Raw genomic sequence first — 16905 nt, 5'->3', positions numbered from 1 at the left:
AACTTTGGCTCTTCAGAGTTGATTTTTGCCCCTTCAGAGGCCTCTCCAAGTGATCAGGCAGCGTGCAGACTTTCTTTTTGCCTTTGGAACAGTGGTGGTTTTTATCTACGATATTGTTCCCCCCACCCCCCCCCCGCCCCCTTGAAGCAATCTGCCCTGCAGCAAACAGATGTCTGTACCCAGATCTCCCTTCTAGATGAATAAGATCCTTCCAGAGGCTAATGCTGGTTGGAAAAAGTGCTTTCGTGCATCTATGAAGCATAACTGAGCCCTAAGCAACAACTTTTGATGTGTATTTTGTGAATGGGGAAGAGAAAAAAATCAAAAACATTTTTTTTTCTGCCAAACTGTTTCTTGAGATGAAAATTTTTGTTGACGGAAGGCCTTACCCAACCTGAGGTTTGCCCTCGCCGATGAAACAAAGGTTGGATGGACATTGCTTTGCCTTACATTGTTCTTCAATTCCGTTCTCTGCGCTGTTTGGGCATAATACTCCATCAGCAAAGTGGGGCTGATAACTGTCTTCCAGAACTCCATCCTGTTTGGTTTGCTGAGAAACAGTTTTCATCCAAGCATAAAATACTTTGTTCAAAGAGTCAACCTTCAAAAGGTGGAAGTCTAAGTCCACAGGCAGGCTAAAAATGAAATGAGTGTACTTATTTTGGGAGGACATTAGTTTTGCCTCAGTACCTCAGATGCCCATCTTTCATAAGATCTAAGATCAATGTACCTTAAGGTAGCAACATTTGTCATAATTGCCTGATACATTAGCATCTTTCAATACCAAATATTAACTTTGACTATGAGATCACTAAACCATGTAATGATTTTGAACAAGGAATAATAGCTTGACTTTTGAGGACCAGTGAAGCTAACAGCAAACTTTTGAGACAATGACATACTCTTAGACAGAATTTAAGCTTGGAACCTAATGAAATGTTTGTTGAGCCCTATTTATTGAAATATGAGGACTTGGTTTCATTATTCAATTATAAATACTAGTTTAGGCATATGGAAGCAAACCACATGACACAGAAAGGGAGCGGTCTGTTTTTAACTATTTAGCCTCAAAGCAGGCAGAAATCCAGCATCTTTCTATTCCCCGTATCAGGAGGGGAAGAGCCTAAGTAATGTCATTTTCAGTAAAAGCAAACAATAAAAATTTCATCTTCATAGAGAAGCATTTATACCTCAAGTCTTTGCAGAGCGATGAGAATCAGAAGATTTTTTTTCCTTTTTTTTAAATCTCTTTGAAAATCCAGACCACACTATTGATTACTAACTATTCATTGCTGAAGGCAGTACTCTGTATTCAATAAATTAAGCTTTAATTCCTGAGTCCAACAAAATAATTGACCTCAAAAAGAAGATAAATGAATAGGCTGTCCTGAGCTCATGATTAGAATCCACTTTCTAGTCTCATTATATTCGTATTTTTCAATTCAGTGATTTTTCCATTCTTTCTTAGTTTTGTTCACAATCTATAACACCTTCCTCCCTGCTGCTATATCACCAAGGCCAACCTCTTTCCATTCTTGGTTTTGAGAATGAAAGATTTTAATATGATATTTTTATAATTTAGTATTAATATTGATAAATTAATACAGTTTCCATTTTAGGACAAGCTAGGTAACTAGTATTTCTGAAAACTTCTGAACTGTTCTTGATTTCATAAAATCCTAAATAACATAGATGTAGCATGCATAAATATTTTGATTAAGATAAGAAATATTTGGTGGCTTGTATAAGATCACACAGGATTTATAAACCATGACTTAGGAAATCCTTCAATTATTGCTGCCCCTGTAGCCACAGAATTTCTATATTTAAGAAAGTATATTCTTTCATAGTAAGAAGGTAAACATGTGACTAGAGTCCTCTTTAAGGTTTGATGCTTTGGTTTCATTTGAAATCAAATATAAAATATCATTATTGCAGACACTATTTAAAGATCACAGCAGTAGTTCAATGTTAACATTATTCAGAATTGAAGTAAATCAAGGTCTTCTGAGAAAGCAGAAATAAGGTACAGCTTCCAAGGAAACTGTGGAGAGATTTGTGGCTTTTTTCCTTCAGTGTCTCAGGAGAAAATCCCCCAGGGTTCCAGAAAAAAAGAAGTTATTTGTTTTTGTTTCCATTCCTACTTTGATTCCTTGAGGCATCCTGGACTTGATTTGCCCTTCTATTACCTGAGAAGGGTGCATAGTATCAGAGAATAAAGAGAACTATGAGAGGTAAAACAGAATCCCTCTGATGTTGGGCACTTGGATTTATAAACTCAGAGGCATTATCTCTTCATAGTCTTTTTTGCCACCCCAGATCACATTCTGCAAATGGGATAACACTTGAGTTGACTTTACCCAGGCTCACTTGGTGCAAATGGATAGGTGCCCCGCATGCCTGAAGCGTGTCTTTTTTTTAATTTTTTTTTTAAACGTTTGATTTATTTTTGAGACAGAGAGAGACAGAGCATGAACGGGGGAGGGTCAGAGAGAGGGAGACACAGAATCTGAAACAGGCTCCAGGCTCTGAGCTGTCAGCACAGAGCCCGACGCGGGGCTCGAACTCACGGACCGTGAGATCATGACCTGAGCTGAAGTAGGCCGCTTAACCGACTGAGCCACCCAGGCACCCCACCTGAAGCGTGTCTTGAGGGAACGTGAGGCCTGAAGAGGCTAACAGCACCCAGTGACGTTAATTTCTTATTTCTTGCATCCTATAACTGAGTGTACTGCAGGATAGCAGAGTTCATCTCTTGGTGTACTCTTTTTCATTGAGAACTTTTTAGGCAGAAATCCCAACAGCCCATATTTTATTCAAGTTCTATAAAATGATAGTTTATATTTATAATGGTAATGCAAAGTACTTCATAACTTTCTGATTCATTATGGCAAACTAAATTATGCTCATTATAGCTTTGGTATTAAGTGAATTTATTTGCATTATGAATCTCTGAACACTGATAATTGATTGCTATATATAGCAACTACAAAGAGTCCAAAATATTACATTAATGTAAATATCCCATTTATGAACTATTCCAAATAGCAGCAATTTAATTGAATTTAGTGTTAGGACAGATTTGTAAGTAGACTGGCACAAAAGTTTTTAGCCGTATGCATTTGTTATTATGTTAATGACAATACTTTGCAACGTACTTTGATTTGAGTTTAAATTGAATTACAATTTTCTAAAATTTAACAATACATGAAAAAAGAATCTAGCTACTTTGGAGGAGTAATAAATGATACACTCCTAATGTTAATGGATGTGCTTTCAAATAGAAATCATGTGGTCTTCTGTTTTCTTTGACTCGTAGATCGTAGATGCAGGGCAAATCTTATTTAAAGTATTATCATCAATTCATTGATGCCTTAATCACAGGTTACGTTTTGTATGAAAGTTGTGTCTAAGTTAAGTAGATGCTGTGGGCATTCTAGGTCTTACTAATTATGAGTGTTTTCTTGGTTTATTTGCAGAATTTTTCCGAGAGCTCCTGGAGAATGCAGAAAAGTCACTAAATGATATGTTTGTACGGACCTACGGAATGCTGTACATGCAGAATTCGGAAGTGTTCCAGGACCTTTTTACAGAGCTGAAAAGATACTACACCGGGGGCAATGTAAATCTGGAGGAGATGCTCAATGACTTCTGGGCTCGGCTCCTGGAACGGATGTTTCAGCTGATAAACCCACAGTATCACTTCAGCGAGGACTACCTGGAATGTGTGAGCAAATACACAGACCAGCTGAAGCCTTTTGGAGATGTACCCCGGAAACTGAAAATTCAGGTCACCCGCGCCTTCATTGCTGCCCGGACGTTTGTCCAGGGGCTAACTGTGGGCAGAGAAGTGGCAAACCGAGTTTCCAAGGTAATTGAAAATCTGCTTTCTAGTTGGTCTTTCTCTTCTGCTGTTTTTAAAACAACTGTTTAAACAACAACAACAACAAAAATTCAAGGTGAAGTTTCTCTGTTACAGTGGTCCTTGCTCTTAGAGTAATCGGATAAACGTCAAGGTTTAATTCTGTTTTACTTTTTTTTCTTGCTTTGTATGAGAGAAGACAAGATTTCAATCCATTCCATGTTTGGAATATAGTGTTAATATTTATCAGCGATATAGCATGAATGGTGCGGAAACAGGCGTCTTGTAACTATGACCACTTGGCACTTCTGAACAGAATTTTAAGAATGATAAATAATCATGAAACAGTCCATCCGGAGGTTATAATCCTCTAGGAAGTCACAAGATGATAGTCTTCATAAGGTTTTCAAGTAGAGACAAGCTGCTGTTCACACACCAGCTTCTGGCATTTCTTCTTCTTTATCACTTGCAAAAGTGGCCAAATTCCTCAGTAGTGGAGAAAGAACCCTTTGCTAACACCTGTAGAAAGGGATTAGGGAGGAATAATGAATACAAAGTATAGATCCTGGCAGGGAATTCCTTTTGTTATCCATTAGCTTTGAAATTCAACGCCTCGTATTGCATCCGGCTTATGAGCAAGATAAATCACTAATACACATCGCGCCTTTCCTTGAGGATGTCTCTAAACCTTTAATGCAAGGGGTCTTTCTCCACTGCTTTCTTTAAACATTGACTGTTTCCTGTGTGTAGGATGTTTGCCTTTGTTTAAATTCTTCCTTGACATTCAACTGTTCTTAGGAGACCGGCTTGCCAATTTATGAGGTCAGCCCAACAAATAAACTGAAAGATGATTACTCTAAGACATAAAGTAAAAACAGCACATAACAGGAATCTGGTATTACGTCACCCAAAAAGGTCATATTTGTACAAAGATTAATGCCAAACACTACTTTCTTATTGCAGGGCTGTGGCAAAGACCCACATATTTCTCATAACTATTGGTGCTAACCTTCCATATTTCTCTTTTCTCCACCTTCATGTCCTCAATATTTACATCTTGGTATAAAAACTGGGTATACCCTTAAAAAATGTGTCTCTGTGACACTATTTATAAATTTCACAGCCATCCATTTTTAAATTACCTATTCCTACTGAGTTTATTTGAGCATATGGAAAGAGTATTTTCAAGAGGCCTCTAAAAAGGATAATCACATGAGGCTTAATATAATATAAAGGCCATATAACTCTGATGTTAAAAATGATGTTTTTTTAAATTGAAAATCAGTAATATTCTGGATACCAAAGGAACTAGAGCCCCAAAAGTGGGTCGGTAAGGAACTAGCCAGGTGGAATAGCAAAAGGAAATATGATCACCCGAGAAAGTCTGTAAAATATATAGAAGTACAAAAACTAAATATGTATCCCATATATTCTTAAGCAGAAAGTTTGTTTTTTTTAAAAAAAGATAACTTTAGTCACAGAGACTTCAAATTGAAGTCTTTGCTTTTGCTGGAGAATGAAACACACAGCCGGCTTTTAAGAAACACAAGATAAGAAATTCAAAGCGTGGATTGATCTGTGCAACATTCTGGACTCTTTACTTTGATTCTGTCTGAGTGTGAGTAACGTTTAGATGCACATATTTTGGCCTGGGGATGTTCTGGTGCAATAAGAGAATATTTTCTAGCAAAGTATCTAGAAAGTATCAGGGGAGACTGCTGCTGATTCTCTCTGAGTTCTCAGAAGATGGCATTAACAACTGCCCCTAGATGACACCTCCCTTTTACCATTCCCTGACTATCTCAGTGTGAGGTCTTTGTAGATCAAAATCGAATTTACTACTCTTCATGACGTGGAGGTTGACATCATGGAGCAACCACCAGTAGAATATGGCTTTTAATTTTTTTCTGGACATGATGAGGGATATACTCTGTAACACTGTGATCTTGTTTCCCCTGATCTTTCCATGATCAGCATTCATTTGCTGAGCAGCTGCTGTGGATTTGTGATGTAGTTTGTGGTCGTGTAACCCATGGAATGCTGACTGTTTATGCAGATATTGGCTTGTCTGGCCTGAGTTTCATTAGCCCTAATCTATTCAAATCATAAGTCCCATGCTGACATCTGGGTGCCACCTTGTAGAAAGATAAACAGAGAGAAGGAGAAAGAGAGAGGGGTGTGGCTTAAAAGAAGCCGAACCTTTTTTTTTTTCTAAAATAATTTATGACTCAGGGATTTAAGTGTATTACAAATGAACTTTCTCACCTAATGATTACCAGATGGTATGTAACTGACAAAACCAGAAATACATCTACTAGGACTGTTGGTATGTTGGTATTTTTCAGCACCCAAACTATTTTTTGTAATAAGAATAAAAATGACAAGGACTCAATATTTTAAGAGAAAAAGCAAGAATGGTGTTGAAGGTAAAAGCCCTTCATAAATCTGGGGCGTCCCTGTGGCCCGTTACTTGAGGGGTTTGAGTTGGCGAAATGATTGCAGAAGAGGTAAGGAATTCAACGCAATATTCCCAAATGGAGATCAACAAACTAGGTTATCTCCTGCATCCTGGTTTGTAGAATACATTTTTTTCCTTCTGTTTCTTCTCTTTCAGTGGCTTCTCAAATCTTGGAAGATATCATTAATAGCTTCTAATTAATTGTTTTGACTGTAAAATGTATCCCTTTGGCAAAACACAGCCAATTGACACAAATGTTTTGACATGATATTATAGGGAATTTTTGTACCAGAAAAATGGAGGAATAATTTGGAGGCATCAACACAATAAGGGTTTAAACTTATCTTTGCCATCTTAGAGACAAAAGCCTTGTCTTCTTCTAGGCACTGAATGAAGCAAGTTAATTTTAAGTAACCATAACTGGAGATCTGGTTCTAAGAAGTGTTAAATGATCCTCGAGTGAATATCTGTGGTCAGTTAGCCAGGGTTCATTTACTATGTGAATGACTAATTTTGAGAGTGCTGAGTGTTGACAAAATACGGAGATTTGGTAACTTTCATACTTTATTGGTGGAAGTATAAATGGATGTGTTCACTTTGGATAACAATTTGAAAATACCTGTATCACTGAAAAAGTGTGTATCCCAACACTGCAGTTCTACCCCAGGAGTGGAACAGGCAGATATGTGCGTGTGTGTGCAGGCAGATATGAAGAAGAATGTTCACAGCATTGGTTACAATAACATGAAAATTAGAAAAATCACACATGTCCCATCGGCATACATGGTGATCTTGTCACACCATGAAATCCAATGGAGCATGGAAAATAACTGAATGATAGCCACACTCATGGATGAATCACGGAAACCTCATTTTGAGAGAAAAACATTATCAAAGAATACATACAATTTATATAAAGTTCAAATAACATAAAACAAAGCAATACATTTTATTTTATTTCAGAATAAAAATATATGTGATAGAAGTCTGGAGAAAATTTTTAAAAATTGAAAACACAAACATTAGATGGTCATTTCCTTTAGGGGTTAGGCTTAGAGATATTATAAAGGCGGGTTATACAGGGATTTCTAAAGTTATTGGATAACATACTGTTTCTTAAGCTCTGGGTGATATGTGCGGTTGGAGGGGTGGATTTAAAACCGTTTTAATGAAAGAGATTCAAATGGTGAAGACTTTGCCATTGTTCATCTCTGATTCTCTTCATCTGTGCAGATATGATCAAATCCCTGAGCTACCCCCAGTAGTTTATCAGACTTACTGCTGTTTGTAGATTTGTTAACTGTTCACTTTCCATGCTCCATATTGTGCTAAACTATACCAGGTAAGCTTGGAAGGCAAAGCTCTAAACTGAAGATAAAAACAAATTTTGATAATGTAGTAGCCTGGAAAGAAAGAGTCTAGACTATTTCTTAGCATTGTCCCTTTATTAAAACACCACTCTCATACCCTTATATATACCCATTTATGAGTGGAAACACGGAAGCCAGCTTGTCAGACACTGTGAAGCACACAGACAGAGGGCTCCATTAAAGAGGTGTTAATGTTGTCTGCCTAGACCAAGCTTCAACTATTTATCATGAAGGCAAATGTGGAAATGACTCTCCTGTCTTCACTGGTCCATCCTGATGGCTGTCATTCTGCTTTAATCAAAGTGACTTCTATGAGTAAAGACTGTAAATTATGTCAATAAAACTGCGTCAATTATGGAAGTCATTTCAATGATTCGTTCCAGACAGTTGGGTAGATAGTAGAGCTGGGATCCAGAGAACTTGCCCTATTGCCAAATACCGTCATGTATCCCTTGTCTGTCTGTATGTCCGTCCATCCATCCATCCATCCATTCACCTACCTAAAATCCTTCTTTCTTGTGGGTCATGACTTTGAAAAGAAAGTTTGACTTACAGTCTTTAGTAAGACCAGAAAGTTTCATCAGTAGATACCTGTCAATGCTACACAGACTGTTTTTGCATGAAGAGCCTCTTAGCTGGTTCATATACCTGAGTAAACAGCTTTGCATTAACATTGCAATGCCAAGAAAGCAATAAACAGAGTCAATTTTCAATAAATGTGGTTGATGGACTATAAGGCTGAAAAGTTTATCATCAAATTTGATGAAATGAAGGCTATGAAATACGTCCATTGAGAGCATTCTCTGATCACAATGGAAAACCATTCTGAAGAATTTACCATTGAGATAATTTACAAGAGAAATGGTATTCTATTTAGCTGTTTGCTTTGGGGAAAGAATTTAAGATATAAAGTAAGACCACCTTTTATAGCTATCACCTGACTCATTTGTATTGTTCCTTTTATGGTGATATTTTAATCGGAGTTAATTTTTATGGAGTCATCCAAAAATGAAACAGACCACAAAAAGGTCTTAGGTGAATGAAACCTTTTTATAATTCTTCTGTGACTAGTGTATTCTCTTCTGTAATTGTTGATTATTCAGTGTAAGTTACTTCAATAATATACAGTGTTAGGAAGAATAGGTAAGCTTTTTAAAATTATCAATAATGCTTCTATGTTTACAACTTTTAAGTCAGCATAAATAATACATGCTTGCTGCTTTATGATGGTGGTGTGGGCATTATATTTAGAAAGTACTTAGCAGTCAATAAATAAATAATATCATGATAAAAATAGTAACAAAATGATATTAGTACTAGGAGCCATGACAATGAAAATAATGTAATTCATTGAAAATGTATGAATTTTAGCCTGGCCTAGGTGCTGTGATAAGCCCTGAAAATCACAATAATATAAGTAAATCCCACTGTCAGAAGAAGGAAAGAACATTTCCCCTCAAGTATAGCATGTGGGATTCTGCAGATGGATTTAGAGAATTAAGAGAGACAGTCTGTTTTGATTAAAACACTTCGGTTATTTTGATTAAAACAGTTAAAATATCTTATTAATTTTAAGTTCTCTTGCAAACTACATAGCTTAGATGTATGCTTGTGAAAAATAGTTGAGATAAGAAGAGGGTAGAAATTGAGGAAAATGAAGCCATTTATATCCAATGCACTAACAACTATTTGTGTATTCTTTCTTTTTGTTCCCTTTTGTAGCTTGTGTCTCTTTCTAATACCTATGCCTGAGTCAGGCTACTTTATTTTAAAATTATACTATCTATTGGGATTCCATTAAAATGAGCACCTTTCTCATCATTGAAATTTGATTGTGAAGTTTTATCCATTTTGGAAGAAGTTAATGAGTTCCTTAACTCTGTGAATACAACGTAACTAGGAAATGTTTGAGAACCACAGTTCTGCTTATACTGTACCTAATAGGTATAATCTCTCTCTCGACTACAGTTCAAGTGGGGTGGTTATAATAACCCAGCTTTTATTTCATCCCAATGTGGACTCTTGTAAAAGTGAAGCCATTTTATGCTTGTTCATTGTGTACTGTATGTCAAGTACCATTGGTAAGTTTATGAGATACCAAGGCCAAGCAAGTTAACATATTTGCAAGTACTAATTGGGAAGACACACACACACACACACACACACACACACACGCACAAAATGTCAATGTATACTGAGAGAATTTTGCAATAAGTGTTCTGAGAACAGAAAGGAGAGACATCTAGCTTAATCTTATGTGCTCGGAAATTTTCAGGGGCGTAGAAGCCTGAACCACATATTGAAGGATGCATGGGCGTTGGGCAGATGATGAGGGCATCTAGCATGGTGAAGGATGTTTTAGGCAGAAGCAACAGTGAACAGAAGAAGCACAGAGGTATAAAACCAAATGATGTGTGCAGGTAGCTGCAAGCATGTGGTGTTCTTGAGGTATAAAGTACAAAGCAATGAATAGCAAGAGATTAAGCTGGAGGCCCAAACTGAACCCTTGAATAAAAACTATTTCACTAACAATTTGGCACATGTCTATTTTACCTGAATAACTTAAAAAAAAAAACAGCAACAAACAAAAAAACAAAAACAAAACTTTCTGTGGTTTGGAAGCATTCTAGTACTTTTGAGGGATAAGTGAATGCTGAGCACTTACTGTGTGTCCAGTATTGTTCTGTAAGAAACAGGAAATAACAATGAATAGCATTGTCCTTGAGGAAATCCAACACTATCCAGAAGTTCAAGTGTGGTGCAAATGATCAGGATAAAGGCAGAGATCTGTATAGAGCACTATGTGAATCAAGAGAAACACACATTCCTTTTTGTCTTGGGAAATTGGAAAAGACACTGTAGAGTAGATAATAGTCAGACTTAGACTTCAATAATGAACACGTATTACAACAGGGAGAAAGGGATGTAAGGCTTTGTGGTCCTCGGCCCAGCAGGTTCAAAGACACAAATCGTGAAAGGTCATGGTGTTTTGGAGGGGATTCCAGGAGGTAAATTTGGACCATATTATTTGGTCATAGTTTATGTTAAGGAATGTGAAGGACTTGGCATAGGCAAGGAATAACAATGATTTTTTAAAAGACAAGTATGTGATCAGATATTCACTTTAAAAAGGCGGTCCATGGGGTTGATAATCTGGATTGGGGGACTGACAGCCAGTGCAGTGATGGGAAACTATTGCAATTGCCCAGATTAATAGTGATGAGACCTGGGTCAGCAGGTGGAGTGGAGTGGAGAGCACACCCAGAGAGACAAACATGCCAGCACAGTATATAGATGATGTATCTTCTCAGGTTCCCTCCTGGCATCAAGCACAGTTCCTGTCACAAAATTTGTTCCCGTTTAGTAACAGCTGTCTGTTGGCTGACTGGTTTGAGAATCACCACCATATCATTGATTGTTGGCAAAGGATGGTAACATTTGGCTAGAGGAAGAAGGGAATAGGATCAGATGAAATATCAAAACATATCAAGATTTAAAGAGGGATATAGAGAAAGAAGACAAATGGTGCGAGCCAGAAAAGCATATTGCCCTGAAAGTAAAGAGAACAGAACTTCAAGAAATAGGGTAATGAACAGTATCGAATGTTGCAGATAGTCAAGTGGGAGGCACAGAGGAAATAGACTTTTGGATTTGGCTCTTAGGATGTTACCAATTAGCAAGCAGCAGTGCAACTACCCTGGTTTTGATTGGTGGAGAAGCTAATTCTTCTGCCACTACACATTCTAGAACTAGCATGGTCCATGGACTGGTGCTCTTGAGTAGGCTATCACGGTTTTGCAACAAGGTAAGTACAACTGAGAGCACTTTAAAAATCTGAATAGCAATTTCACATTGCCCCAGCATCCAAGACACCATCAGTAGACTTTTCCTTGAATATTGGTGAACTTGTCTGGTGAGTCTCCTCCCTGTGACCTGCATCTTAGTTATGCTCCATCAGGTTAGGTATCAAAGCATAACATCCTGGGAAGAATCAAATAACCAGCCAAAGCCTGTCTAGGTCATGGGAGCCTCAGACAGCGAGTCTGAGGTGTGTTATTCTAGAACAATGCTGAGAATACAAAATAACCTATTCGGCTTGATTCTGTTGGTGTGTCTGGACTTTCTCCTCCCTGTGTGCAGTTTCCCTTTACCCCTTTTTGTGGCCTTCTGTCCCAGCCTTTTCCCCTGGGGTGCATTCTCTGTGTTCACAACCATCAATGGGCTCCTGTAAGCCCATTTTGATTGACACATCTACTGTCTGCCTTTGCCCCACAAGTCCGAGAACTTCTCTGGGGCCATCGGAAACGTGTGCTACAAGCAGATGTCTTTGTTACTAATAGGGAACCTCCAGTGGTGAAATGTGCCAATTAAGGTACAGCACAAATAAAAAAGGCCCAAGGATAGAACTCTAGTGCTGCAACTCAAAGGATGCTTCTTCTAAAATGGCTTCGTAAAGGAAAACGGACCTGACACTTTATTCCAGTGAACAGCGCTGAGTCTGTTCTTGGATATGTATCTCCGAATGCTTTTATGCTTTTCTTGCTGGAAGGTTCTGTGCCACAAGATTTGAACAGCAGTCGTATTGTAATTACTTACACATGCAAAAGCACACCCGGAGTGTTGGCTGGACACTGCGGGCTGTGTGGCAGGATAGGCCGAAACTAAAAGTTTGGAGGATTTTTCTTTTATGGTCCCATCTTCATGGAGTCAGTGTAACAAGGACATTCTCTGAGGCAATATCAGTGCAGAGGTTTATGAGCCAAGATACACATGAAAAAGAATTTTAATAGAGCTTGACAGATATATTGCATTAATACTGCTGACATAGTGAAGCAAGACTTGTGTAAAGAGTATGACACATTGGTATTTTTTAAAATGAGGTATTAGGTCATACAGATAGCTGACTGTATAAAGAGGGGGGATACACTGTCCCCACTGTTACCCTTGTGATTACAGACAAGGGTTATTCCCCTTCATGTGTATGCGTTTTACCTCTTCGTCTTGATGAGTGATATTCAGCGCAGACACAGTGGATCAATCCCAGATGCTTAGAAAATAAAAATCACCCCACAGAATGCAAATTGGTGCAGCCGCTCTGGAAAGCAGTGTGGAGGTTCCTCAGAAAATTAAAAATAGACCTACCCTATGACCCAGCAATAGCACTGCTAGGAATTTATCCAAGGGATACAGGAGTACTGATGCATAGGGGCACTTGTACCCCAATGTTTATAGCAGCACTCTCAACAATAGCCAAATTATGGAAAGAGCCTAAATGTCCATCAACTGATGAATGGATAAAGAAATTGTGGTTTATATACACAATGGAATACTACATGGCAATGAGAAAAAATGAAATATGGCCTTTTGTAGCAACGTGGATGGAACTGGAGAGTGTGATGCTAAGTGAAATAAGCCATACAGAGAAAGACAGATACCATATGGTTTCACTCTTATGTGGATCCTGAGAAACGTAACAGAAACCCATGGGGGAGGGGAAGGGAAAAAAAAAAAAAAAAAAAGAGGTTAGACTGGGAGAGAGCCAAAGCATAAGAGACTGTTAAAAACTGAGAACAAACTGAGGGTTGATGGGGGGTGGGAGGGAGGGCAGGGTGGGTGATGGGTATTGAGGAGGGCACCTTTTGGGATGAGCACTGGGTGTTGTATGGAAACCAATTTGACAGTAAATTTCATATATTAAAAAAATAAATAAATAAATAAATAAATAAATAAATAAATAAAAATAAAAGTAACTTTTGACCCGAAAAAAAAAAAAAAAAAATCACCCCACACAATGTCGAAACTCTACGTTGTCTTACGTCTAAATCGGACGGCCAAGGGTGAAAATGGACAGTTCAGAGTGTCAGTAATGGGATAATGGTGACTTTGACATTCAGATGGAAGTACAACTCTAGCCTAAATCAATAGATATTCCAAGTTAACATGAGTTGACACTTAAGCGGCGGGCATAAACAGATTTTTAAAAATTCATTTTTGGCGTTGCAGGAATGTGCTGCATGTCAAAAATGCCGATGTCATATTTAATACTCAGTAGATAACGGGATTTTCATGGGAATTTTATCCTCTTTAGTTTGTAGTATCTTAAGTCAGGAAAGGAGAGTTTTCCATGTTCATTTTGTATAGGATTTGGCAATCAGAAAAAGTCATTCAACATTTTAAACTTTCATAAATATATTAATTATGAAAAACTGTTATGCTGCATACCATTCTCACAGTAGTTATAAATATGAGTCTCTCCATAAAGAAATATATTGGTTAATAAATAATGGGTGTTGGGCACCTGGGTGGCTCAGTCGGTTGGGCGTCTGACTTCGGTTCAGGTCATGATCTTACAGTTTGTGAGTTCGAGCCCTGCATCGTGGGCCCTGTGCTGACAGCTCAGAGCCTGGAGCCTGCTTCGGATTCTGTGTCTCCTTCTGTCTCTACCCTTCCCCTGCTCACGCTCTGTCTCTCTCCCAAAAATAAATAAACATAAAAAAGTAGAAATAAAACTGATAATCAATAAATATAAATAAATAAATAATGTGTGTTAAAACTTTTCCTCATTTGCTCTTGGTTTTCTAAAGACCCATTTCCTTACTAAAACTCTATCTAGATAAGGCAAAATGTATTTCACTGTTTTTCAATGGAAATGGACAGCAGTCAGTAAGAAACACAGGATTTTATAGGGCTTTAAAAATAGCAGAGTACCAGTCACTCTGCAGACGTGCTCATTCTTTTCTTCTTAGGGTTTTGTTGCTCAAATTAGAGGCTGGGCCAAGGGGAAGTTAAGTGTGCTTGCAATAACACATTTTATCGAAAAGACAAACCTTATGATATCCTGCTGCATTTGTAGATAGAATATAACTATATAAAATATTTATGACACCATTTCCATAAAATATCAGGAATATCTATTGTGAAATGGAGAAAAAAGTACTCTGACATTTTGGCTAAGACGGCAGAGAATCCAGATGGAAAGTCTTTTATATTTGTGCAGATTCTTTTTTTTTTTTTTTTATTGTTAAAGTGATAGCTTTGTTCCAGCAATAGTCCGATATACCAATTGTTTAATACATTGTAAATCTTACAACTCCTGGCTATCCAAGCTGTCCCTCTTAGTCAGTTGGTAGTTGATCACTTGTGTTGTGGTTATAGAACCAAGTGCATTGGGGAAATGAGATAATCTGATGAATCACTCAAGCCAAAGAGACCTTCCCCCCCCCCTTCGAATTACCAAAAACATTTAAGTAAAATTTTGACCCTAGCTTAAATCACCTAGGTATTTTTTTTGTGATAGCTAGTAAAATAGTGTTATGCATTTTTGCATATTTTTTTCTGACTACAAAATCAATATGTGTGCTCATCCAGAAAGGAAAACAATGTGGAAAGTGCAGAAGGGTACAAAGAAGAAAATAAGATAATCCTAAATTCTCACTACCCAACCAGTGTCAAAGATGGGCTAAAAGATAATCCATCTCAAAAGTTTGTTTCTAGTCTTTCTGTAACTCTAATATATATTTTATATTACATACTGTTAAATCTTGTGGGATAATTCACATTGGATTCTACTTTTTTCTCTTTTACATCGGAAGTATTTCCCCACATCAATAGCATTTCTTTAAAAATTACCCTTATTTCTTAAAGAATTCTTTTGCAACCTAAAGAATTTGTTTGCTACCAATATATCTGGGAATCTGTCACAAACAGTCACCTCCTGGACATTCTCGCTATGAAAAAGAAACAACTGTTTTAAGTAGTTGATGTGTGTGTCCATGTATGTGTCATGTTTATCTGAATTCATCTTGTACCCTGAATGCCAGGATATATGAAAATCCCGTTATTCCCTTAGCATGTATTTAACTGTTGAAATTTACTGGTTGGTTTGTATATACTCTATAGAGCTCAGGAGCAGTGTTTTTTGTTTGTTTCGTTTTGTTTTTTCAAAAAGAAAAAAAAAGATATAAAGTAGAGGCAGGAATGAGGCTAACTGGAAATGTATATTGGAAGTTCCTGGGCAATCTTTCCTGTTGGCCCAAAAGTCTGGATCTAAGCCAGATTGCAGACTGGTAGACCTTGGTCCTAACTGGCCCAGGGGCATGTTTTATTTGGCATCAATTCTTAAGATTTCAAATTCTGTTTTGAAATGGGGAGGATTAACATAAAATGTGAATTTCTACAATTCCTGAAGATATGACCAGCCTGGCCCCATGTTAAGGAAGGTTTAGACCGAGTTTGTGTTGGGTTGAACATTCATGGCTCACTTCGATGCCCATCTAATCATTCCTCTAGTTCGCCTGATTCTGAGCTCAATATTGCTGGCCAATGTTTCAAAATGTGTGGCTGTTTTTCTCATAATAGAGAAATGTTTCTCTATACCTGTGTGTTTACTAAAAATGAAAAAGTGTCAATCACTTTTTGGGTGTCTCAGTCAGTTAAGCATACAACTCTTGATTTCAGCTCAGGTCATGATCTCACGGCTGGTGAGATCCAGCCCCGCGTTGAGCTCCAGACTAACAGCAAGAATCCTGCTTGGGATTCTCTGTGTGTCTCCCCACCTCCTCTCTCTCTCTCTCTCTCTCTCTCTCTCAAAATGGATGAACTTTTTTTTTTTAAGTGAAAAAGTGAATGACAAATAGAGCCATGTTTCAAGAAAAAAAATGGTAGGAAGCTTACCTTTTTTTGAAAGTATAGAATATTCTACTTTATATGCAAATTATTTCTATGTTTAAAATTAAAAAATAAACTTCACTTGTAATTATTGACTCTGTGGCATTTGAATGTGCCAACCTTCCTTTAAGCCTGCTGTTAGCCATCAGTATGAGACAGACAATAGTCTTTAATTAAATAAAAGCAAACCAATAACTAAAAAAACAAAAAACAAACAAACAACAACAACAAACTCTACTATTCTTAGTGTTAGATCAGGAAAGAATCTCCCCTTTTAACATCTTAAAGAATATCCTTTTAACATACAGCTAGAAGTTTACTCCTGCCAGAATGGACCACAGCAAGCACAGACCTGGAATTTTTCCCATCAAAGTTGTCACAAAATCATCACTATGCTGTCCAAAACGAATACATTGGGAGCCACATATGTTATTTAAAACGTTCTATAAGCACATTAAAATAAAAGGAAACAGGTGAAACTAATTTTAATGGTAAATTTTTAACCTATTATATCCAGAACCTTGTCATTTAAATATGTAATCAATACA

The 16905-nt window shown here is 37.4% G+C and overlaps 1 protein-coding gene across 2 annotated transcripts in view; it reads left to right on the top strand.

Annotated features, from left to right (window-relative positions):
- The window catches only part of GPC6 (glypican 6), a 1126333-nt gene that overhangs the window by 570673 nt on the left and 538755 nt on the right, over positions 1–16905 (top strand). For both annotated transcript variants that reach the window (XM_058681995.1, XM_058681985.1), the window contains exon 3: positions 3480–3871. In XM_058681995.1, coding sequence (XP_058537978.1) covers positions 3480–3871 — 392 coding nt within the window. The remainder of the gene's footprint in view (positions 1–3479; positions 3872–16905) is intronic.

This window comes from Neofelis nebulosa, chromosome 1 (assembly GCF_028018385.1).
Source record: "Neofelis nebulosa isolate mNeoNeb1 chromosome 1, mNeoNeb1.pri, whole genome shotgun sequence".
Classification (NCBI taxonomy): Eukaryota; Metazoa; Chordata; class Mammalia; order Carnivora; family Felidae; genus Neofelis; species Neofelis nebulosa.
Note: the sequence above shows the minus strand (reverse complement) of the source record. Positions and strands in the feature narration are given on the sequence as shown.